Here is a 26,146-nt window from a genome sequence, read left to right on the forward strand (position 1 = left end):
AAACTTTCAACCTCCCCCCGACTGGCAGATCGTCCGGTACGGACACTTTGATGGCGGCTATGTTCCCATGGATCCAGTCAAAAACCCGTCCCCGGTTTTTGCTGTGGAGGCGCAGGGGGCTGCTTAGGCGCACGCTGTTGACGGGAACGAGCACGCTGGGACTGTCCCTGTGCCTGATGAGGCCTTCGGGCCAGCTGGGTGTACCTACGCTTGTTGTAGGCGTAGGGCGCAGCCTGCTGGGCCCGGGAAAAACGTCCACCTGCAGAGGTGGATGCTGAAGGCGCCCAGTGGGAGAGCTTGTTGAGGGTGGTTTCCCGCTGGTGTAGTTGGTCCACCAACTGCTCGACCTTCTCGCCGAAAATATTATCCCCCCGGCAAGGGACATCAGCCAGCTGCTGCTGGGTGCGGTTGTCCAGGTCAGAGGCACGCAGCCTTGAGAGTCTGCACATCACTATACCTTGGGCCGCAGCTCGAGATGCCACATCACAGGTGTCATAAATACCCCTGGACAGGAACTTTCTGCACGCCTTCAGCTGCCTGACCACCTCCTGAAAAGGCCTGGACTGCTCCAGGGGGAGCTTGTCGACCAGGTCCGCCAGTTGCTTCAGCGAATGCTACATACCTGTAGAAGGTATTCTCCGAGGACAGCAGGCTGATTGTTCTCACTGATGGGGTGACGTCCACGGCAGCCCCTCCAATCGGAAACTTCACTAGCAAAGGCCTTTGCTAGTCCTCGCGCGCCCTTGCGCACCGCGCAAGCGCGGCCGTCTTCCCGCCCGAACCGGCTCGTGTTCGTAAGTCCCATATGTAGCAAGACAAACAAGGGAAGACAACTCCAAAGGGGAGGCGGGCGGGTTTGTGAGAACAATCAGCCTGCTGTCCTTGGAGAATACCTTCTACAGGTATTACTTGAGCGTGCTGTTCACCGCCGCTGCCTTGATTTTCTCTCCTCACATGCTATTCTTGACCCATTACAATCTGGTTTTCGCCCTCTCCACTCAACCGAAACTGCGCTTACTAAAGTCTCCAATGACCTATTACTGGCTAAATCCAGAGGTCAATATTCCATCCTCATTCTTCTTGATCTTTCCGCTGCTTTTGACACTGTCGATCACAGCATACTTCTCGATACCCTGTCCTCACTTGGATTCCAGGGCTCTGTCCTTTCCTGGTTCTCTTCCTACCTCTCCCTCCGCACCTTTAGTGTTCACTCTGGTGGATCCTCTTCTACTTCTATCCCTCTGCCTGTCGGCGTACCCCAGGGTTCTGTTCTTGGTCCCCTCCTCTTTTCTATCTACACTTCTTCCCTTGGTTCATTAATCTCATCCCATGGCTTTTCCTACCACCTCTATGCTGATGACTCCCAAATCTACCTTTCTACCCCTGATATCTCACCTTGCATCCAAACCAAAGTTTCAGCGTGCTTGTCTGACATTGCTGCCTGGATGTCTCAACGCCACCTGAAATTAAATATGACCAAAACCGAGCTTCTCATTTTCCCCCCCAAACCCACCTCCCCGCTCCCCCCATTTTCTATTTCTGTTGATGGCTCTCTCATTCTCCCTGTCTCCTCAGCTCGAAACCTTGGGGTCATCTTTGACTCTTCTCTCTCCTTCTCTGCTCATATCCAGCAGACCGCCAAGACCTGTCGTTTCTTTCTTTACAACATCCGTAAAATCCGCCCCTTTCTTTCCGAGCACTCTACCAAAACCCTCATCCACACCCTTGTCACCTCTCGTTTAGACTACTGCAATCTGCTTCTTGCTGGCCTCCCACTTAGTCACCTCTCCCCTCTCCAGTCAGTTCAAAACTCTGCTGCCCGTCTCATCTTCCGCCAGGGTCGCTTTACTCATACTACCCCTCTCCTCAAGACCCTTCACTGGCTCCCTATCCGTTTTCGCATCCTGTTCAAACTTCTTCTACTAACCTATAAATGTACTCACTCTGCTGCTCCCCAGTATCTCTCCACACTCGTCCTTCCCTACACCCCTTCCCGTGCACTCCGCTCCATGGATAAATCCTTCTTATCTGTTCCCTTCTCCACTACTGCCAACTCCAGACTTCGCGCCTTCTGTCTCGCTGCACCCTACGCCTGGAATAAACTTCCTGAGCCCCTACGTCTTGCCCCATCCTTGGCCACCTTTAAATCTAGACTGAAAACCCACCTCTTTGGCATTGCTTTTGACTCGTAACCACTTGTAACCACTCGCCTCCACCTACCCCCTCCTCTCTTCCTTCCCGTTCACATTAATTGATTTGATTTGCTTACTTTATTTATTTTTTGTCTATTAGATTGTAAGCTCTTTGAGCAGGGACTGTCTTTCTTCTATGTTTGTACAGCGCTGCGTATGCCTTGTAGCGCTATAGAAATGCTAAATAGTAGTAGTAGTAGTAGTAGTATGTAGCATTCGCTTTCTCCGAGGACAAGCAGGCTGCTTGTTCTCACTGATGGGGTATCCCTAGCCCCCAGGCTCACTCAAAACAACAAACATGGTCAACTGGGCCTCGCAACGGCAAGGACATAACTGAGATTGACCTAACAATTTATCCAACTAACAGAGTGTAGCCTGGAACAGAATAAACATGGGCCTAGGGGGGTGGAGTTGGATTCTAAACCCCGAACAGATTCTGAAGCACTGACTGCCCGAACCGACTGTCGCGTCAGGTATCTTGCTGCAGGCAGTAATGAGATGTGAATGTGTGGACAGATGGCCACGTCGCAGCTTTGCAGATCTCTTCAATAGTGGCTGACTTCAAGTGGGCTACCGACGCTGCCATGGCTCTAACATTATGAGCCGTGACATGACCCTCAAGAGCCAGCCCAGCCTGGGCGTAAGTGAAGGAAATGCAATCTGCTAGCCAATTGGATATGGTGCGTTTCCCCACAGCAACTCCCCCCCTGTTGGGATCAAAAGAAACAAACAATTGGGCGGACTGTCTGTTGGGCTGTGTCCGCTCCAGATAGAAGGCCAATGCTCTCTTGCAGTCCTATGTGTGCAGCTGACGTTCAGCAGGGCAGGAATGAGGACGGGGAAAGAATGTTGGCAAGACAATTGACTGGTTCAGATAGAACTCCGACACAACCTTTGGCAAGAACTTAGGGTGAGTGCGGAGGACTACTCTGTTATGATGAAATTTGGTGTAAGGGGCCTGGGCTACCAGGGCCTGAAGCTCACTGACTCTACGAGCTGAAGTAACTGCCACCAAGAAAATGACCTTCCAGGTCAAGTACTTCAGATGGCAGGAGTTCAGTGGCTCAAAAGGAGGTTTCATCAGCTGGGTGAGAACGACATTGAGATCCCATGACACTGTAGGAGGTTTGACAGGAGGCTTTGACAAAAGCAAACCTCTCATGAAGCGAACTAAAGGCTGTCCTGAGATCGGCTTACCTTCCACACGGTAATGGTATGCACTAATCGCGCTAAGGTGAACCCTTACAGAGTTGGTCTTGAGACCAAACTCCGACAAGTGCAGAAGGTATTCAAAGCAGGGTCTGTGTAGGACAAGAGCGAGGATCTAGGGCCTTGCTGTCACACCAGACGGCAAACCATAGAAAGAAGTAACTCCTCTTAGTGGAATCTTTCCTGGAAGCAAGCAAGATGCGGGAGACACCCTCTGACAGACCCAAAGAGGCAAAGTCTACGCTCTCAACATCCAGGCCTTGAGAGCCAGAGACTGGAGGTTAGGATGCAGAAGCGCCCCTTTGTCCTGTGTGATGAGGGTCGGAAAACACTCCAATCTCCACGGTTCTTCGGAGGACAACTCCAGAAGAAGAGGGAACCAGATCTGACGCAGCCAAAAAGGAGCAATCAGAATCATGGTGCCTCGGTCTTGCTTGAGTTTCAACAAAGTCTTCCCCACCAGAGGTATGGGAGGATAAGCATACAGCAGACCCTCCCCCCAGTCCAGGAGGAAGGCATCCGATGCCAGTCTGCTGTGAGCCTGAAGCCTGGAACAGAACTGAGGGACTTTGTGGTTGGCTCAAGATGCAAAGAGATCTACCAAGGGGGTGCCCCACACCTGGAAGATCTGGCGCACTACTCTGGAGTTGAGCGACCACTCGTGAGGTTGCATAATCCTGCTCAACCTGTCGGCCAGACTGTTGTTTACGCCTGCCAGATATGTGGCTTGGAGCACCATGCCGTGACGGCGAGCCCAGAGCCACATGCTGACGGCTTCCTGACACAGGGTGCCCCCCTGCTTGTTGATGTAATACATGGCAACCTGGTTGTCTGTCTGAATTTGGATAATTTGGTGGGACAGCCGATCTCTGAAAGCCTTCAGAGCGTTCCAGATCGCTCATAACTCCAGAAGATTGATCTGCAGATCGCGTTCCTGGAGGGACCAGCTTCCTTGGGTGTGAAGCCCATCGACATGAGCTCCCCACCCCAGGAGAGACGCATCCATAGTCAGCACTTTTTGTGGCTGAGGAATTTGGAAGGGGCGTCCCAGAGTCAAATTGGACCTAATCGTCCACCAATACAGGGATTTGAGAAAACTCGTGGACAGGTGGATCACGTCTTCTAGATCCCCAGTAGCCTGAAACCACTGGGAAGCTAGGGTCCATTGAGCAGATCGCATGTGAAGGCGGGCCATGGGAGTCACATGAACTGTGGAGGCCATGTGGCCCAACAATCTCAACATTTGCCGAGCTGTGATCTCCTGGGACGCTCGCACCCGCGAGACGAGGGACAACAAGTTGTTGGCTCTCGTCTCTGGGAGATAGGCCCGAGCCGTCCGAGAATCCAGCAGAGCTCCTATGAATTCGAGTCTCGGCCCCGACGATGCAGAGGGTCGATGCCAACGATACATTCGCGCCCGAGGTCGGAGGTCTTGATGCTGTCGACATCGACGCACTCGATACTCCCGGTGCCGATGCCGACGAAGAGCCCGAGAACAAAACGTTCCACTGGGCCAATCTCGCTACCTGAGTCTTTTTCTGTAAAAGGGCGCAAAGACTACAGGCCTGCGGGCGGTGCCCAGCCCCAGACACTTAAGACACGACGTGTGCCTATCAGTGAGCGAGATTACCCGGGCGCACTGGGTGCACTTCTTGAAGCCGCTGAGAGACTTCGATGACATGGGCGGAAAAATCACGCCGGCAAAATCAAAACTCGTAATTGCGGTAAGGCACCAAAAAGAGGGGGAGAAAAAAACTCGACCCGAGGCCTCACAGGGGCCTACCTCGAAAACGAAAGAAAACTTATTGGGGCCAAAAAATAGAAATACGGGGAAGGGAAAAAGACCGAAAGGCTCTTCTCCGAAATCCCTTTTTTTTTTTTTTTTGAAAGCGAAAAAGTCAAAAGATGCGCGAGGGTCAACTTAAGGGGCGCGAACGGCGCAAACACGACCGTACCGAGCGCGGACAAAAGAATACTGACGAGCACGAGCCGGTTCGGGCGGGAAGACGGCCGCTCATGCGCGGTGCGCATGGGCGCGCGAGGACTAGCAAAGGCCTTTGCTAGTGAAGTTTCCGATTGGAGGGGCTGCCGTGGACGTCACCCCATCAGTGAGAACAAGCAGTCTGCTTGTCCTCTGAGAAACATTATTCCGCATGTGTATGCTCGTGTAGAGCTGGTAGGATTGGATGCGGGTCACGAGCATTGAAGATTGGTAGGCCTTCCTCCCAAACGAGTCCAGAGTGCGAGACTCCCGCCCCGGGGGCGCCGAAGCGGTATCCCTCGAACTCCGTGCCCTCTTGAGAGCAGAGTCCACGACCGCCGAGTCATGAGGCAATTGAGGCCGCATTAACTCTGGGTCTGAGTGGATCCTGTATTGGGACTCCGCTTTCTTGGGGATGGTGGGATTAGATAAAGGTCTCAACCAGTTCCAAAGCAGTGTCTCTTTGAGGACATTGTGCAACGGTACCGTGGAGGACTCTCTAGGTGGTGATGGATAGTCGAGGACCTCGAGCATCTCGGCCCTCGGCTCATCCACAGAGACCACGGGAAAGGGAATGCAGATAGACATATCCCTGACAAAGGAGGCAAAGGAGAGGCTCTCAGGTGGCGAGAGCTTCCTCTCCGGTGAAGGAGTGGGGTCGGAGGGAAGGCCCACAGACTCCTCTGAGGAGAAATATCTGGGGTCCTCCTCCTCCCCCCACGAGGCCTCTTCCTCGGTGTCGGACATGAGCTCCTGTAGCTCAGACCTCAACCGGGCCCGGCTCGACTTCGAGGCACCGAGTCCTCGGTGGCATCGTCGAGCGGTGGACTCCCGTGCCGGCGGGGATGAAGCTCCCTCCGTCGACGGGGACTCCACCTGCGTGGTGGTCGAAGGCCTCGGCACCGGGCTAGAGCACGCCGGCGCCTCCATCAACGGTGCCGGGGGCGCTGGCACAGTCTGGCGCATCAGCCCTTCCAGGATGCCCGGAAGGATGGCTCGGAGGCACTCGTCAAGGCCCACTGTCGGAAAAGGCAAGGGGGCCGGTGGAGGTGCCGGTGCTAGAATCTGCTCGGGTCCAGGAGACGGCACCTAAGTAACCGTGCCCTGACGTAGCGATACCTCTACCACCGAGGGGGAACGCTCCTCCCGGCGCTGCTGCTGCCTCGGCGTCGAGTCCTCTCTGGAGCCGGAGCTGGTAGCCACATGCGCCATGGGCGACCGATGACGGTGCTTTTTAGCTTTCTTCCGGTGCCCGTCATCGGCGCTCGGCGGCACCGAAGAGGAGGTAGATCCCCCTCGAGGGATCGGGTCCGTCAGGGTTCGGTCCCAATGGCCCTGGGTAGAGGGAGTGACCGGGGCCGATTGCCCGCGCGGCCTCTCACCCCTGCCATCTCCGGAAGACTGGCGGGCCTACGGAACCTGTGCTCCTGGGGTCGGTGCCGATTTCGTCGACATCGGTACCGAAGATCCGGCCGTCGACATCGAGGGGCTGGCGCAAGTTCCAAAAAGACGGTCCCGCAGAACTTGCCTCGCCACCTGTGTCCGTTTCCGTAAACCGAGACACAAGGTGCACGTCTTGGTATCGTGCTCCGGCCCGAGGCACTGGAGGCACCAAGCGTGAGTGTCGGTCTGCGAGATATACCGGCCACACCGACCACACTTCTTAAATCCACTCGGGACCTTCGAGGACATCGACGGAAAAATCGCGTCGGCGAAGTCAAAGTCATCGATGGTGGCGGTAAAAAGCACACCCGAAAAAGAAATTGACCGCGCAGCCACAAGGCCACAACGAGGCGCCCCCCGCTAAATGTACGAGGGGAGTATAAACAAAGTTTTCTTTTTTTTTTTTTTTTTTTGAAAAAGAAAAACAGAAGAAAAGAAAACCAAACGAAGAAGAAGAAAAACTCGCGTTTAAAGCGATCCGGTTTCCGGGGCTGACAAAGAGAGAGACGAACACAACTTTCTCCAGCGCGGAAAAGAAAAGACTGAGCGGGAACAGTCGCGCACAGGCGGGAAGATGGCCGCGCATGCGCGGTGGGCGTGCCCTGCGTGCGGGACCGCCCGCGAAGTTTTGTTCCGGTTGGTGGAGGCTGCCGTGGACGTCAACCCAGTCGTGAGAACAAGCAGCCTGCTTGTCCTCGGAGAACAGCCCTGACACTGAAGGAAAGAGACCTGATCAGCTGTCTGTGGAGGCCACAGTCCGGGGTCTCTCTCGAGAAGGGAGGTGTGAAGAAACAGTGTGTTTTAAGCCTGTAAAATGTATTAGATATTTTCCTGTTTTAATTATGTTCTAAAGTGTATTTCTCCTATTAGCCCAGCAGGTGGTATTTCTTCGCTGTAAAGCTGTTACAGGGAACGGAATATTCTTTTTCTTTAAGTACATAAGCATCGCCATGCTGGGACAGACCAAGGGTCCATCGAGCCCAGCACCTTGTCACCAACAGCGGCCAAAAGAACAAGCAATTTGTCCCGCCCCTCCTAGAAATAGTGTATTATTCCCTTGTCCATTCAATAACATGGCCTTTTCCGCCAGGAAGCCATCCAACCTTTTTTTGAAGTCTGCTCTAAGTTAATCGCCTTAACCACTTTTAAAACTTGTTGACTGGCTGTTGCTTCAGTCTTAGCCCAGAAGAGAGACAGATCTCTTTGCTAAGGCTCTGTGAACAGTTATATATCTTGATCTTCCCAGGTACTGCTGAGACAGTATACAAATGTTTAGTTGTTACAACTGATCCACATTTCATTATCTGTTTTTGTTCATTGTTCAATTTTTAAGATAAGACAACTTTACTACCTCCGTCTGGACTGATAAAGAATCCTGATGGTTTGTGTTGGATCTGCGAGTGCTTCCTGGGAATTGTGGGACCACTGGGAGCGTGGTCCTAGTTACCTAGAAATCACTGGAGATAGTTTGAGAGCAGGAGAGTCACCCAGATGCGGTTGTGACCCAGTTGCTACTCGTGGTATGCCACAAGGGTCAGTTCTGGGTCTGATCCTATAACATTTTTGTTATATCGCTAAAGGGCTGTCTGGTAAGGTTTGTCTCTCTGTAGAAAGTAGGAAAGTATGTCCTCGCTGCTCTGTGGAGAACAAGATTGTCTGGTCTCACACAGTGGCAGGTGGGAAGGCATGGTCTTCAAAACACTTTCAGAAAGTTTCTGGGAAGTAATCCACACTAGGCTCTGTCAAATGATATCATCCATATATGGAAATATGTCCTTGTCCTCAGAGAAAGATATAAACATGTTTTTTTCCTCTTATGACTACAGTTTTGAAGCTTACTCTGTGCTTAGGATATCACTATTTTGAGGGAATGGAAAAATGCACAAGATTGCACAAAGTACCTAGTTCCACAAATTAATGCAAAATAAATAGCAACCAACAAATTAGTCTGCTACAGAGCTGCAGCATAAGGACTGCATAAAAAATTTAGATCAAATCTTTTCAATTTTAAAGATTAGTCTGATAGTACTTTTCACTGCAATTTTTTCTTAACCAAACTAGGAGAAAATATTAATAAACCTCTTCAGATTCTTTTTACAAAAATAACTGATGTTCACAGTATGGTTTAATGTTATGGGCCACCCACATTAATCAGGATAGGCACATAGTCATACATAGTGGAATTCGGGTAACAAACTAAACTACTGCATGGTATGACAAATTTATACAGAACAATTTTTCTATCTGTACGACAATTTGTTTGATGTTGGTACAAAATAGAATCTTTGAATAAAAGCCATGGGGGCAAATGATTCATAATGTTACTAACTTAAATGTTCTTCATACACATCCACATACATCTATAAAGGCCCATTTCCAGCAAAATATCAAATGACAGATGGCTCGTCTTCCTAGAATCACAAACCTTTGTGATGTTATAACATAGCAAAGCACACATTTTTGTTCTACTCATAAATCCTACTATGTAGGTCTCCCATTCTAACCTTCTTCTGTGACCCCTCCCCCCCAAAGCCTTAAACTCCTATGAGGTAATTAAGATCTTTGGATTGTCTTATTCTCCACGGAGAGGTTAGCTTGCCATGAATCCACCTGAATCTGTCTTCTTTCTAGCCCTATGACTCTGGAATAATCACCCCCTGGATATCTGCAGGGAACAAAAGTAATGTATAAATCAGTTACCACAGCTGGTATCTCTTATCAGTGTGCAAAATAGTGGCACTCTCCCAAAACAAAATCAGATATGAGTGTAATTATATGAACTTACACAAAATATTAAAAACCTTCCTTTTCAGAAAATTTCTATTAATAGATTGTAATCAATAAGAAGTACTGATACAAGAAAAACTAGCTCTGTTGCACCTTATTTTGGTCCCATAAACCAATTAACATTTTATTCGATATGTTATTTCATGTACTGCCTGTAAAGGTAAACCAATTCATATCTTTTATATGTATATGTACATTCCATTTATCACCTTGTTGAATTCTTGGTTGTAAGCCACATTGAACCTGAGCATGATTGGGATAATGTGGGATTATAAATGTCAGTAAACAAAATAAACATTCATTTACAAAGTTCAGGACAGCTTTAAAAAAACCCATTTTTTTCCACAAGGCATTTGGCAGCACAATTGGATAGTCTGCCTGTATTTGCACTCAACTGATTTATTGTTCTTAACATAATAGCCATACAGGGTCCAACCAATGGTCCATCTAGCCCAGTATCCTGGTTCCAACAGTGGTCAATCCAGGTCACAACTATCCAGCAGAAATCCAAACAGTAGCAAGATTCCATGCTACGAATCCCAGGGCAAGCAGTAGCTTCCCCCATGTCTCTATTCAATATCACACTACACAGTTTTGTACAAACCCAGATTAACCACTTAAGCTCTGGTACTCATTGCTGGAGGATTTGTTAACTACTCATTGACTTAAAATATTAATGAAAATATTTCTTGTTTAAAAAGTATTTCCATGTAATTTCATTGCATGTCCCTTAGGGGTAGATGCACTAAAAACATCGTTAAAGCCCTTCTCTTACCGATTCCTTAGCGAATCGGTAAGAAACGGGCATGCATCAAGGAAATCGTATGCAAATGAGCTGGTCACTGCTAGCTCATTTGCATGGGATTTCCTTCCAAGCCAGTCAGCCAGATGAGCATGTCCCTCCCATCCCCGGCGGCTCTGCCTGCTCTCTGCTCCCCCCTCCTGTTCGGGACTGCACCCAGGCACTGTTCCTGCTGGCTCTTCCTTCAGAAAGAAAACAGTCGGGACGAAAAACAAGCATAGTATTTATTTATATTTATATCTTTTTTGGCATTTCTGCCTCTCGGTCGCTGGCTGTCCCCAGGGATGTGGCGGTGGGAGCGCAGCCACCGGGGCTTCCTGCTGGCCGGCTGTGGTGCCCGCTGAAGGCGGCTCCCCTCTTTCCAGGGAATGCGAAATGCCGCTACCCATTCAGAGCTCTGGAGCACTCCGACACCGCACCGGGGGGTGGGGGGGAAAGGGGGGGGAAGTGTTTTTTTTTGTTTGTTTTAGGTAACAGGAAAGCTCAGCGCACCGGCTGGCAGCAGGTGCCGCTTTCTCAGCAAGTACTTCACGGTGCGCTGCAGAGGGATGGTGGTGAAGTTGCCCAAACCAATCAAGCATGTTTACCAGGTCATTGTAATTGCTTTTAGACAACATCTGACAATATCATTACTTTAAAGTTTCTCAAAATTTTGCAGGAGATGAACATAACTTGTCAGGAGTGCATGAATGTAGTTTAATAGAGTAGAGAGCAGAGTCCCACAAGCTGCACCTTCTGATTCCCTCACAGCAGCCTCAACGAAAGGTGCAGACCTCCCGGTAGCGCATCTCATTGTAATACGAATTATACTCATAATACTAATTTGCTCAGCTGCATTCCGTTTTCATTAGCTGCTACCGTGACAGGACAATGCCCTTTTGTGCATGTCCTGGTTTTCTACTTGCACGTTAAACTGGCTAGAACCAGTTTAAAACCCACATTACTGGCTCGTTTATTTTAGTGCATCTAGCCCTTAGTGTTTGTACTTTTTGAAAGAGTGAAAACATTTATTCACTTCAACCGTCCTACACCACTCAGGATTTTGTAGACTTCAAATCATATCCCCCCTCAACCATATTTTCCAAGCTGAAGAGCCCTAACCTCTTCTGCTTTTCCTCATATGAAGGTAGTTCCAGTCACTATTCTTTGAACATTTTGTAATTTCACTATATCTTTTCTCAGATATGGCGACCAGAACACAATACTAAAAGTGATGCCACACCATGGCACGATACAAAGGCATAACATTCTTAGTCTTATTTACCATCCCTTCCATAAATTCCTAGCATCCTGTTTGCTTTTTGGCAGGAGCCACACACTAGGCAGATTTCGGTGTATTGTCTAGGTCACCTAGATCTTTTTCTTGGGTGCCATCTCCAAGGGTGGACCCTAGCATCAGTTAATTATTCGGATTATTCTTCCCAATGTACATCATTTTACATTTGTCCACATTAATTTTCATCTGTCATTCTGATGCCCAGTCTTCATTTCCTAAGGATCCTTCTACAATTTTTCAATTATGTGTTTTGACAACTTTGAATAGTTTTGTGTCATCTGTAAATTTAATCATCTCAACTGTCATTCCGATCTCAGATTGTTTGTAAATGTTAAATAGTACCAGTCCCAGTACAGATCCCTGTGGCACTTCACTATTCGTTCTCCTTCACTGAGAAATACGGTCATTTAACCCTATCCTCTTCTGTCCAAAAATCAATTCCTAATCCACAAAAAGCCATTGCCTATCCCATGACTAATTTTCTTAAGCGTCTCAAAAGCTTTCTGAAAATCTAGATACACTACAACTGGCTCACCTTTATCCACATTTATTCACGCCTTGAAAATAACGAAGCAAATTGGTGAGGCAAGGCTTCTGTTGGCTGAACCCATGCTGACTGTCCCATTAAACCATGTTTGGCCATGTGTTCTGTAATTTTATTCTTTATAATAGTTTCCACTGTTTTGCCTAGCACTGAAGTCAGGCTTACCAGTCTGTAATTTCCTGATCACCCCTGGAATACGTTTTAAAAAATTGGTGTTACACTAGCCACCCTCCAATCTTCAGGTACTACGATGCTTTTAACAAGTTAGAGATCACTAACACCCTGTGGTGTATACCATCAGTTCCGGGTGATTTATCACTCTTAACTTGTTGATTTGGATCAGAATGTCTTCTAGGTTCAGAGATTTTTCAGTTCCTCTGTCACTCTTGAAAACCATTTCTGATACAGGTAGATCTCTTACATCTTCTTCCATAAAGACCAAAGCAAAGGATTCAGTCTCTCCGCTATGGCCTTGTCCTGAGTGCCCCTTTTGTTCCTTCATGATCTAACAGTCACATGATTCCATTACAGGCTTTCTGCTTCTGATGTACCTGAAAAGGTTTTTTTTGCCCGTGGCACGTTTTTCTTCATATTCTTTTAGTTTTCATTATTAATGCTTTGCATTTAGCTTGCCAGTGCTTAAGTTCTGTTGCTTCTTTCTTCATTCAGATCCTTTTTCCATTCTTCAAAGGATGTTATTTTAGCTATAGCCTCTTTCACTTCACCTTTTAACCATGCTGGCTGTGATTTGCTCTTCTTTCCACCTTTGTTAATACGTGGAATACATCTGGTCTGGGCTTCCACGATGGTATTTTTAAACATCCATGCCCAATTAAAATCCCAACTTTTATGGCCGATCCTTTTAGCTTCTTTTTAGCCATTTCCTCCTTTTATCATAGTTATCCTTTTGAAAATTAAATGCTGCTGAAGATTTCCTTAGTGACTTCACTCCAGATAGCAGCTGAACTTTGATCATGTTATGATCACCGTTTCCCAGCGGACCTAACACCATTAACTCGTTCTATACCCTGCATTCGAGGACTAGATCTAAAATAGTGCTCCCTCTTGGACCAGCTGATCCAATCTATTACATCTAGGAATTTTACTTCCCTAGTGCTCTGATGTAACGTTTATCCAGTCAATATTGGGGTAATTGAAATCATTCGTTGTTATACTGTTTCCCAATTTGCCAGCTTTTCCTAATTTCTGTAAACATTTCATCTGTCTGGAGGGCATCTGGGAGCATTCCAGAAGCTATTAGTTTGATTCTCGGCTTTGGAAAAAATTAATGCAAATGAACATTTAAGGGGGAAAAAAAAAGTTATCAAAAGATATACGTTCATCTACGAACTTTTACTTTCCATATTATAAAGCCATAAAGTACTTTCTAGAACCAACAAATCATGTCATCTAACATTTGGTATTTTTTCTGAAAATTATAAACATTTTTCATACATACCCATATGCATGTTGGTAACATCAGGAAAAAGCTGCCACTATGATATCTGGATGTACTATTTGTTCTAACTATGTAAAATAAGTTAATGTAGCATACAGATTAAGAGAAAGGAAGAAAATGTAGATCTATACAAATTGTCATACCATGAGAGAAATATATCTGAGATGCATATAATGATCTAGCAAAACCAAAATGTTTCAGCTGTGTTGTGCTAAAGTGGTGGGAACAAAAAGAAAAAGAAAACTTGGCAATACCTAAGTTAACGAAGGAGACAAAGCATGGTGCCGCCTGACTAAAGAACTCCACTGGATGCAAAAAAACGTGAAAATGTTGTTAAAGATCAAATGACAGAAGCAATGGGTTCTATAGTATAATCAGACAAGGTTAACATTTTGACAAATATTCAGTGGCTTTACTAGAAAAATTCACAGAAGAATGAGCAGTTATGTGATGCATCTCTAGGGCTCACAGTAGCTGCTTACCAAAGAAAATCTGAAATTGTGGCGCAGTCTACTTCACCTGCAAACGTCAGCAGACTTTTCTGTCAAGATGGAAGCTGTTCTTGTAAGATACTGACTGGTAGGACATTCTATTTTCTAATACCAAACTAATAAATGTCACTCAGAATAAAGAAGATGTAACAACATTAAAGGAACCACACCTGAGGTATAATATAGCTTCTTTGATCTCCAGTAGGCCATGGTGGTGTAACCTAAAAACACAAAGGAAAAAAAAAAAAGTTAATTAGCTGCAGAGTTTATTCAGCCTCAAGCACACAGGACTAGTGATTTTGTGGTAAGCTTTGTTTGAAAGGTGGAAAAAGTACTACAACAAAAGACATCAAAAGAAGCTAAGTGTTTACCTGCTTTCACATAGATGTCATTTAAGAAAACCTTAATTTTATTTCTCAATTCCAAAAGGAGTGATGGATATATCTACTCAGGGAATGTAACAGACCAGAGCAATCACCGTCTGAGCCACCATTCCATCTTTAGAGGAAGACAAACAAGCCAAACAAGTGTGCAGGACCTGAACCAAACTCCTGCAAAGTAAAGTAAATTCTGACTATTTAAATTCCAAATTTCTCAACTTTGTGGCTATAGGTGAGACACCTGATATTCTCTTTAATGCTTATTGCTTAATTTCCCTGTGAACCCTCTTTCTTTCTTTTCCTGCCAAGCTCTGATAGAGAGGATAGGCTGTTCAAACTGCATTGCACTGTGGCGATGAAGTTGCATTTTACATTGCTGAAACTGCTATAATTATTGGGATTATTTAGATTTATTTACAAACGTTATATTCTAGGACAATTTGAAAGTTAAATCAATTGCAAATTCTTTGATCAGACTGTACCATTTCTGGTCCCATCTAGAGAATTTCCTTGATACAGCATTTAGCTGACACATTGGGACGTGGCTCAATGGTTCGCATGAATGGGATGCAAACATACCAGGCTATAATCTATTTAGGAAGGATAGAGAGGAATGTAAAGGTGGAGGAGTAGCTCTATATGTGAGAAATGAGATCACAGCGACTGAAATGACAGGGACCTGGGGAAAGGAAGAAGCGATATGGATCACCTTAAAGAAAGATGATAGAACCTCTGTCCACGTGGGTGTTGTTTACAGACCTCCGACACAATTAGAGAAATTAGATAAAGACCTAATCGCGGATATTCAAAAGTTGCAGCAGTCCCATTTGTCCTGTTTTGTGAGTAGTAGGTGTATTGTGTTCTAGAGCACCATAAAATATTTGCAGTACTACCTATTCTTAGGTAGGGTTCATGTCTGAATCATTGAACTACTGTTCAATTTCTATTATCCAACATTCGCTAATCTGAACATCTGGCATATCCAACATACCCTCCACCCCCACCCCGGTGTCATCATCACATTGCCATTAAGTGCTCAGGCTCTCTTCCTGTTTTCCTTCTTCATATGCTGGTTACTGTTAATACTATTTTAAATACAGATATCCTATGCCTGTTCTTTATGCATAAAGTACGTTTTCTGTGCATTTGAGTCACCATTGTTCTCCATATTATCTGACTTTTCACTTATCCAACAATGGCTCAGTCCCGTTTACGTCAAATAATTGAGACTTTAATGTAGTACTATTGCATCATAGGTTTGTTATATGCATGTTAGGATTTTATTCCAGTTTTGTATTTTAATTCATAGTGTACCTAGAAGCAGAAAGATTTATGTTGATATTACTCAGATGACATGAGAATGAGAATTTTCTTTTTTGGAATGGTAACTTCCATGGAGAGAATGTGCTAGTTATGATCTGCATCCAAAAGCCACCCCCCCCCCCCCCCCCAAAAAAAAAAAAAAAAGGAAACAGAGCATGTATACTGCTATATACTGTGTCAGACCAAAGGTCTATGAAGGTAATGTATGTAGTATGTCCCATATATGAGCAGTGTCCGTCAGGTGTGTCCAGACTGGAAAAAAAGGTTCAGAATCACTATACTACAGTCTAGGACTCATACAAAGCAACATGGGCTCAGAAGAGCTCATGCATATTTAACTACCACTGATGTCTTCTTGCTGCCAAGTTCTGAAAGCAGAGTGTGCGCAGAAGTCTGGACCTAAGCATCATGCAGTAAGGAAAAAACTGTCTTACCTGATAATTCTCTTTCCTTTAATCATAGCAGACAACTTATGGGTTACGACCATCTACCAGCAGGTGGAGGATATACTGCAAAACTGAATTCAGCCATATAGGACAGCAAGACTCCTGGTGATCCAGTATTTCTCATAACAAAGCAGAAGAAACAGTAAGGCAACAGAACTTCTTCCCCACAGAATACAAGAATGATGCATATATAATCAAACTCAAAGAAAATTTAAAACAGAGAAACTGACTTAGTATAGATACACACTAAGGGAAGGATTCTAGATTCATCTGCTATGACTAAATGAAAGAAAAATTTATCAGGCAAGAATTTTTCCTTCCTTAGAAATCAGAGCAGATGAATGGAAAAAAAAAACCAACCTTATGAGCCTCAAATAGGGTGGGACACAAATACCCGTGGAGATGACCATTGCCCCAAAAGATGCTTCTGATCTAGCTACCGCATCCAAATAATGCTTGGAAAAGGTGGCAATGAGGACCACTTAGCTGACATACAGGATTCTGCTAATGATGGGAATGGGACTTGATATATCACCTTTCTGTGGTTTTTTGCAACTACATTCAAAGTGGTTTACATAGTATATGTAGGTACTTATTTGTACCTGGGACAAAGGACGGTTAAGTGACTTACCCAGAATTACAAGGAGCTGCAGTGGGAATCAAACCCAGTTCCCTAGGATCATAGTCCACTATACTAACCACTGTGCTCTGGTAGCGTGAGCCTGCATAGAAATGGAAGATAGCCTACCCAAAAGCATATACATGAAAGAAATGGCTTCCTAAATCCATCGAGCAATCATAGCTTTGGAGGCCTGACAGCTCTTGTTGTGTCCCCTCCCCCCAAAACAGAAAAGATCCAATCAGCCAAAGTCATTGGTGAGCTCCAGATAACAAAGGAGAACTTTTTGGACATCAAGAAACAGCAACTGACACCCTCCCCCCCCCCCCCCCCCAATAGATCTTTCTTTTAAAAGAGGGAAGAAATAATGGCAGATGGAAAGCTGAGACAACTTTGGGCAGGAAAGATGGAACCATTTGAACATTGATTCCGGCCTCAGAGAAGAGGAGTGGATCCCTACATGACAACGCCTGAAGCTCTAAACTGCACCTGGCCAGAAAAAAAAAAAAAAAAAAAGATCTCAATTATCCATATAGCCTTCTTGAAAGGCTCGAAGGGAAACTTCTGAAGAGGCTTAAGGATCAGGTTTTTGGAGACCTCAGTCTGTCAAGGCAAATGGAGAGAAGGCTTAAGATGGTATACCCTCTCAGAAATCTAACCACATCAGGATGAGCATCAATACAGGAATGACAGATGCCCCCCTAAAACAAGCCAAAGCTGCTACTTGAATGTAAAAACCCTTCTGTAGAAAGGCCAAAACCTAAGACAACTGAAAAGGAGAAATACTGTGCCAAATATCAAGCTTCAAAAATGCCAAATTCTTGCAGAAGTTGGAATGCATCCTAGCCTGAAGGACGGTGGTAATTACATCGGAAAAGCCCTTCTCGACCTCTCAAAAGCCAGGACAAAAGACCAAATTGGGATGATCTTCCATAGTTATAGGGCTGAGAGAGAATAGGTCTGGATGCACCAGAAGCTGAAACTGCTTGTTCAAAAGGAACTGAATTAGATCTTCATATCAAGAGCAGCTGGGCCAATGCAGAGCTATCAGAATGACACTTCCCAGATGGACCAAAATCCTGTGTAGGACGCTCCTCTATCATTGGATAGGGAGGAAGATAACAGAATTCCTGTCAGTGGCCATGGTTGCAGCAAGATGTCTATCCTCTCAAAACCAAACTCTCTTCTTGAGAAAAAAAAAGTGTGGTACCTTCACATTACTGCAAGATGCCAACAGGTCTACCATCAGCATTCCTCACAGTTGTGTAATCAGAAAACCCCAGGCAACAATTCCTACTCTCCCGTATCAATGTAGTGACGTCTGAGAAAATCTGCTTGGACATTCAGGGATCCCACTATTTGAGCTGCTGATATCATGGAAATATCCTTTCTGCCCACTGAAGTCCAAACAAAAAGAAAACCAGCACTTTCACAGTTACCAAACAATAGGGTTGAAGTAGTCAAATCACCAGGACAATCCACACTAGAAAACAAAGCCTTTTACTGGTAGCTATAACAAATCTCAGATGAATGCACAGTCACCAAAGAGGCTATATACAGACTCAATACAGGCTGTGGTTTTGGGTTCCCAGCCTTCCTCAGGAGTCTTATGATAAAATGAACAAGAAGACATGGAAAATCTTAATTGTGTCCAAACAAAGAAATATACTTGTGCATGCAATGTGAATAGATGAGATGAGTAAATAAAGCTGTTAAAAATTGTGAATTAGGACTGAAAGAGGTGAACCAGAGTGAAAGTTCATAATTACTCACAAAAACAAAATGAAATATGTTATAAAAGTGGACAACACTAAAATACCCCTGCCTGGAAATTCAACCCTTGAGTGAGAGCCACAAATTGGATATAATGGAGCTTAAGAAGAACTTAAAAACAAAACAGAAAAAGGTAAGAGTAGGTCGAACCAAACAGATTGACTATAAAGGAAGAAACCATATATGTATACCTCAATCGAATTGTTAAACACGGACTACAAGTTGGCTAAATCCTATCTGCGGGAGAAACATACAAAAATTAAATGTACTTTATGCACAGATCAATTGTCAAACATAATATTGAGACAACTGCTGCTTGTCTCCTCAATGAACTTCACTCTGTTCTAGACAAAAGGTCTGTTGCTTTTATTTTTTTAACCTTTCTTCAGCTTTCGATTTAGATCACTTACTTCTGCTCAATCATTTGCAAGCGATTGGTGTAAAAGACTGTCCTGACTTGGTTTTCTTCTAATCTTTCAGATCTTTCACAGTACTTACCCCTTCCTCTTGCTCTAGTATCTTAGCCCTTCGCTGTGGAGTTCCCCAGGGTTGTTCTTTCCCACACTACTCTTCAATATTTTCTTAAGTCCCCTTGGAACCCTCCTTCAGGACTACAACGTTTATTTTTTTATGCTGACTATATTCTCATTTTTCCCACTATTTATTTCTCCTGATCTTGGACCTTTATATACAGCTACCCAGGCCATGTACAACTGGTTTTCCACTGACAGACTTGTTTTGAACCCAGCCAAAACCACAGCTTGGTGGGTGCCCAGATCCTACCCCATTACTTCTCTACCTCTTACCTTTTTTAATATTCTAACTCCAGTCACGTCATTCTGTTAGCTTGGAGCCATCACTGATTCCCGGTTATCTTTTCAGCATAAAATCTCCAAAGTTCAGCTAGGATTTTTCAGGCTTCACTGTCGTTGATGGCTCAGCAAATATTTAGATTTCAAATCTAAGCATATTCTCATTTACATAATTATACCACAATTAGATTATTGTAGCTCAGTTTATGCTGGTACTACTTCCATTCAACAGTGTCGTCATCAAATCCTTCAGAATTCACCAGCCAATCTACTGAAATACAAGAAGTTTGACTATTATCACCCCTCTTTCTCCAGCTTCATTGGTTACCTTTCCCATAGCGTGCTTGGTTCAAAATCCAGATTCTCACACAAAATGCTTCATTCTGGTTCCCCCTCTACCTTTCAACTGTTCTAATCCCCTGTACTCCCTCACATTGCTTGGTGCTCCCCTCTACCCAAACTGGCTTAACAGAAATCTACACTTGGTGTAGCTGAGGGAGACAGAGAGGTACATAGAGGAGACCTACAGGGATGTTGTAGAAAAGTCCCATCTCCAGTCTGGTAGCCCTCATGCTATCTTGGAGAAGGGAGGTCTAAGAAATGAGATGGGAGAGCTGGAATATATTGCACTAAATGAAAAACTAGATACAACAGGCATTACTGAGACCTGGTGGAAGGAGGATAACAAGTGGGACATTGTCATACCGGGGTACAAAGCATATCGTAGTGATAGGGTGGACCGGACTGGTGGAGGGGTAGCATTGTATATTAACGAGAGCCTTAACTCAGATTACAAATTCAGCAGGACACAAATCACACCTTTGAATCATTGTGGGTTGAAATTCCATGTATAAAAGGGAAAAGGACGGTGATAGGAGTGTAGTACCATCCACCTCGCTAGGATAAGCAGGTAGACGCAGAAATGATAAAAGAAATCAGAGACGCAAACAAAATGGGCAATGTGATAATAATGGGTGACTTCAATTATCCAAATATAGACTGGGTAAATGTAACATCGGGACACGCTAGAGAAGTACAATTCCTTGATGAAATCAAGGAAAGTTTTATGGAGCAGCTGGTGCAGGAGCCGACGAGAAGGAAAAATTCTAGACTTGGTCCTTAGTGGTGCGCATGATCTGGTGAGAGACGTTATGGTACTGGGGCCACTTGATAACAGTAATCATAATATGATCAGTTTTGATATCAACCTTGAAGTAACTATACATAGGAAGTCAAATACGTTAGCGTTTAACTTAAAAAAAAGGAGACTATTAGATTGTAAGCTCTTTGAGCAGGGACTGTCTTTCTTCTATGTTTGTGCAGCGCTGCGTACACCTTGTAGCGCTATAGAAATGCTAAATAGTAGTAGTAGTAGTAGTAAAATGGTTTAAAAAAAAAATTTAGGGGGACAACTGAGAGGGTAAAAACTGTACAACAGGCATGGATGCTGTTCAAAAATACTAACCTGGAGGCCCAGGAAAAAGAAAGACGGCATGGTTGAAAAGTGAGGTGAAGGAAGCTATCAGGGCTAAAAGAAACGCCTTCAGAAAATGGAAGAAGGAACCGTCTGAAAACAACAAGCAGCAGCATAAGGAGTGTCAAAACAAATGCAAGGAGCAGATAAAGGCCAAGAGGAATTACGAAAAAAAGATAGCATTACAGGCAAAAAAGCATAGCAAAAACGTTTTCCGGTATATTAAAAGCAGGAAGCCAGCAAAAGAATCAGTTGAGCTGCTGGATGACCGAGGGGTAAAGGGGGCGATCAAGGAAGATAAAGATGTAGTGGAGAGATTGAATGAATTCTTTGCTTCGGACTTCACCGAGGAAGATTTGGGTGGGATACTGGTGTCGGAAATGGTATTTCAAGCGGACGAGTCAGAGAAACGTACTGGCTTCACGGTAAACCTGGAGGATGTAACGGGGCAGTTCAGCAAACTGCAGAGTAGCAAATCTCCTGGACCGGATGGTATTCATCCTAGAGTACTGATATAACTGAAAAAATGAGCTTGTGGAGCTACTGTTCATGATATCCAATTTATCCTTAAAATCGAGCGTGGTACCGGAAGATTGGAGGGTGGCCAATGTAACGCCGAGTTTTTAAAAAGGTTCCAGGGGAGATCCGGGAAATTATAGACCGGTGAGTCTGATGGTGCCGAGGAAAATGGTAGAGGCTATTGTCAAAAACAAAATTACAGAGCACATCCAAGGACATGGATTACTGAGACGAAGTCAGCATGGCTTTAGTGTGGGGAAATCTTGCCTGACCAATTTACTTCAATTCTTTGAAGGAGTAAACATGTGGACAAAGAGGAGCTGGTTGATATTGTGTATCTAGATTTTCAAAAGGCGTTTGACAAGGTACCTCATGAAAGGCTACAGAGGAAATTGGAGGGTCATGGGATAGGAAGAAATGTCCTATTGTGGATTAAAAACTGTTTGAAGGATAGGAAGCAGACAGAGTGGGGTTAAATGGGCAGTATTCACAATGGAGAAGGGTAGTTAGTGGGGTTCCTCAGGGGTCTGTGCTAGGACCGCTGCTTTTTAATCTACTATAATAAAACTCACCCTCAACGTTCTGAGGACACTGACGTCAGTGAAGCCAAGCCACTGACTTCAGTCCCTTCAGGTTCGAAGGTTCGTGGTGGTGAAACCACTGGGCCCTGCCCTCGCGTCAAACGTCATGACATCGAGGGCGGAGCAAATGTTGAGGGTGAGTTTTACTACTGTACCTGTGCTCCGCCCTCGCGTCAAAACACGACGTCGTCGAGGGCGTCCGAAGAAAATCGCCACCCACACAGAGCTACGACAACGCTAACAACAGCGGCGGCACACGAACCAGCTACAATGGTGACGAGCCACAGGGCGGCCCAGGAAAATCGCCACTGTTCTCCGTATGTGAGTCACCCCCCCCCCCCCCAAAAAAAAAGCTAACGCCCGTTTCATTGCTCTGAGAAACGGGCCTTCTTTCCTAATATATTTATATTCCTAGTATATTATATTTAGAGATGGGAGTAACTAGAGAGGTAATTAAATTTGCTGATGACATAAAGTTAGTCAAAGTCGTTAACTTGCAAGAGGATTGTGAAAAATTACAGAAGGACCTTACAAGACTGGGCGGCTAAATGGCAGATGACGTTTAATGTGAGCAAATGCAAGGTGATGCATGTGGGGAAAAAGAACCCAAATTATAGCTACGTCATGCAAGGTTCCACGTTAGGAGTTACGGACCAAGAAAGGGATCTGGGTGTCGTAGTCGACAATACACTGAAACCTTCTGCTCATGTGCTGCTGCGGCTAGGAAAGTGAATAGAATGTTGGGTATTATTAGGAAAGGTATGGAAAACAGGTGTGAGGATGTTATAATGCCGTTGTATCGCTCCATGGTGCGACCGCACCTTGAGTATTGTGTTCAATTCTGGTCGCCGCATCTCAAGAAAGATATAGTAGAATTGGAAAAGGTGCAGAGAAGGGCGACTAAAATGATAGCGGGGATGGGACGACTTCCCTATGAAGAAAGATTAAGGAGGCTAGGGCTTTTCAGCTTGGAGAAGAGACGGCTGAGGGGAGACATGATAGAGGTATATAAAATAATGAGTGGAGTGAAACAGGTAGATGTGAAGAGTCTGTTCACGCTTTCCAAAAATACTAGGACTAGGGGGCATGCGATGAAACTAGTGTAGTAAATTTAAAACAAATCAGAGAAAATGTTTCTTCACCCAACGCATAATTAAACTCGAATTCGTTGCCGGAGAATGTGGTGAAGGCGGTTAGCTTGGCAGAGTTTAAAAAGGGGTTAGACGGTTTCCTAAGTCCATAAACCACTACTAAATGGACTTGGGAAAAATCCACAATTCCAGGAACAACATGTATAGAATGTTTGTACGTTTGGGAAGCTTGCCAGGTGCCCTTGGCCTGGATTGGCCGCTGTCGTGGACAGGATGCTGGGCTCGATGGATCCTTGGTCTTTTCCCAGTGTGGCATTACTTATGTACACGGACATCTGATTTTTATATTTTAGCCCCCAAGCTCTGAAACAATTTACCCCCAACTCTGATCAGAACTCTCCTTTTCTAAATTTAACACTCAAAAGAGGCTTTTTTTTTTTTTTTTCAAATGGCATCTAATTTGTCCATTGTCAGCTTGCCCTACTAACTGTGTGGCTGTACAGAGCTGAATGACAGCTTTTTAAACAAAATTTAAAATAAATAAAATTTAAAAAAATTAAAAACTTAGCGTTATGTGCTATGCTTGCTGTTGATTGACTTGTTTTCTTACTGTTATTTACTTTTTAAATTTTTAACTGCTTTGCTTTGACCTTGTTAAAGGCAGTATATCAAATAAATGCAAACAGCTATATGAAGCCACAATTAGATATACAAAAGGCTTATAAAAAAAACCCCTAATGAAACTGTATGATGGCACAAGATTGTGTCTAAGGTTGATCAAACCTTTTATATTTATTTGTGAAAACAAACCTAACTGCACAACATACAAGTTGTCCTAAATTACATATCTTTAAAAATCTACTTTATACACAAAACTATTCAAATGTACCACAGAACATGATGGCAGAAAAAAAGCCACTTTTGAAATACATTTAAGGCTGGTCAAAGAAATACTTTTATTATATGATCTTTGCAAGTAACAGGAATGCAAATATGTATCTAACATGAATATTAAACATTACAAACCCTTCTATATTTTAATATTGTTTTTAACAGCAGCAAAGAAAAGAACAAAAGAGCCTTCAGGACTGGCATTTTCATACATTTTTTAAAAAACATTTTTACCACCATGTGTGTTCCTGCAAGCGCAGTGCCTTCTTTTAAGGAGCCCTTTGCAACTGCAGCGGTTCGTCAAATTATGCTTTTTAGAGACCAATTAGACTTACAATGCATTTTTTTGCCAAGCCTGTTTGTTTTTATTAAGGACTCAATATGTACCACCCCTTTTTTTCATAGCTGTCAATGCACTCTTTCAACAGCAGCAGTGCATGGAAGTTCAAGATCATCGTATTAAATGCATGCTCACATTCCAATTCATGATTGATTCATATATGTGCTTTGTGCAACATACTGCTTGAAAGGGCATTGCCATTTCTTTAGTTCAGTCCCATTTTCCCAGTATTTTGTATGTTCAACAAGGGTTCAGATCACTAATTCGGTAAAATCGGAAGCCACTTTTTCATTTTTGTTCTCAAACGCTATTCATACGCAACATAATTCAATGGTTAGATCGACAGATTTAATATTTCACACATCATTAGCATTTTTCACTTTAGTACTGTTGTAGCATATTCAATTTAGTACACTGCATAAGGATTTATTTGCTGCATTTGTATCCCACACTTTCCCACCTATTTGCAGGCTCAATGTGGCTTACAATGATTACATCAATGGACACATCTATGCATGTTTCTACATTGCTTTCTTTGTATTTTTATGCATGTGCCTATTTTGTATGGACCCCATTTATTAATGTTTCTATCAGATAATTTTTATCATTTGTAAATATTCATTTTGAATTGTGTTTGTCTTTGTTAAAACCCCGACGAAGGCATATACACGCCAAAACAGCCTGTTGGGTCTCCTCAATAAAGAGCTCTGTTCCAGTCCTGAAGGCCCTTTTGTACTTTCCTGTTCTCTTTTGTGGTTTGTGTACTTTTGGCCCTCTCTTCTGTAACCCAATATAATTTACAGTTTGATGCAACTGATTGACTTTATACTTCAAAAAGTTGAACTGTGCCTCCTGGTTGGATTTTGAACTCCAGGGCCAATCAGAGCCCAGAGAACTAATTTTTGAAAGAATGTGGCCAAATAGAGTAGCAACAGCCTTCACACACAGACCATCATCTGCTGGCCAAACAATATTACAATTTACAGGCTTGAAAACTCCGTATTTCACCACACATGTATATTTTAAAAAGCCTTGACTCAATATACAATATAAAAAACACAAGAGCACAAAAGGAAAGTATTAAAAACATATTGAGAGCACATAAAATGTAAGAAGCTAAAACAAACCTAAAAGGGCAGGAACTTATAAACATGTGTACTCCCTCAATGTAAAAACTGTAAAAGCTACTTAAAATATGCAGATAACAGATAAAGCATACTAAAAAGCCTACTAAAACACCAGATAATACAATTACTACAGAAGAAATTGTGTTGGGTCAGAAAATTCTACACCTTAAACATATCTTCAGATCATGCAATACATACATAACTGAATGCATAAATAGATAAATTGAAGATGTCAAATTCAGAAAAATATTTACTTGGATTTTCCTCACACCTTTTCCAGTGGTAGCTCAATGTGAATTACATTCAGGTACACTGGGTATTGGGTACTTCTCTTTCTAATTTTGTACCTGAGGCAATGGACGGTTAAGTGACTTGCCCAAGATCACAATGGATCTACAAGTGAACCAACCACCTCTGGATGTCAAGACTGGTGCTCTAACCACTACGATACTCCTCCACCCAATGAAATATTAAAAAAAAAAAAAACACATAAAAGAAAGATCCATCCTATAAAGATAACAGCCAAGTCCACCAGGTGAAAAGGTGTCTACTTGAAAAAATGAGTCTATTCAAATCATTCTTAGGA

At 44.0% G+C, this 26,146-nt stretch overlaps 1 protein-coding gene across 1 annotated transcript in view; it reads right to left on the minus strand.

Moving 5' to 3' along the window:
• DAZL (deleted in azoospermia like) overlaps window positions 1-26,146 on the minus strand; it is a 312,957-nt gene that overhangs the window by 85,910 nt on the left and 200,901 nt on the right. The window contains 1 exon segment of the mRNA XM_030202610.1: window positions 14,355-14,405. Within this exon segment, the coding sequence (XP_030058470.1) occupies window positions 14,355-14,405 (51 nt within the window).

This window comes from Microcaecilia unicolor, chromosome 1 (assembly GCF_901765095.1).
Source record: "Microcaecilia unicolor chromosome 1, aMicUni1.1, whole genome shotgun sequence".
Lineage (NCBI taxonomy): Eukaryota > Metazoa > Chordata > Amphibia > Gymnophiona > Siphonopidae > Microcaecilia > Microcaecilia unicolor.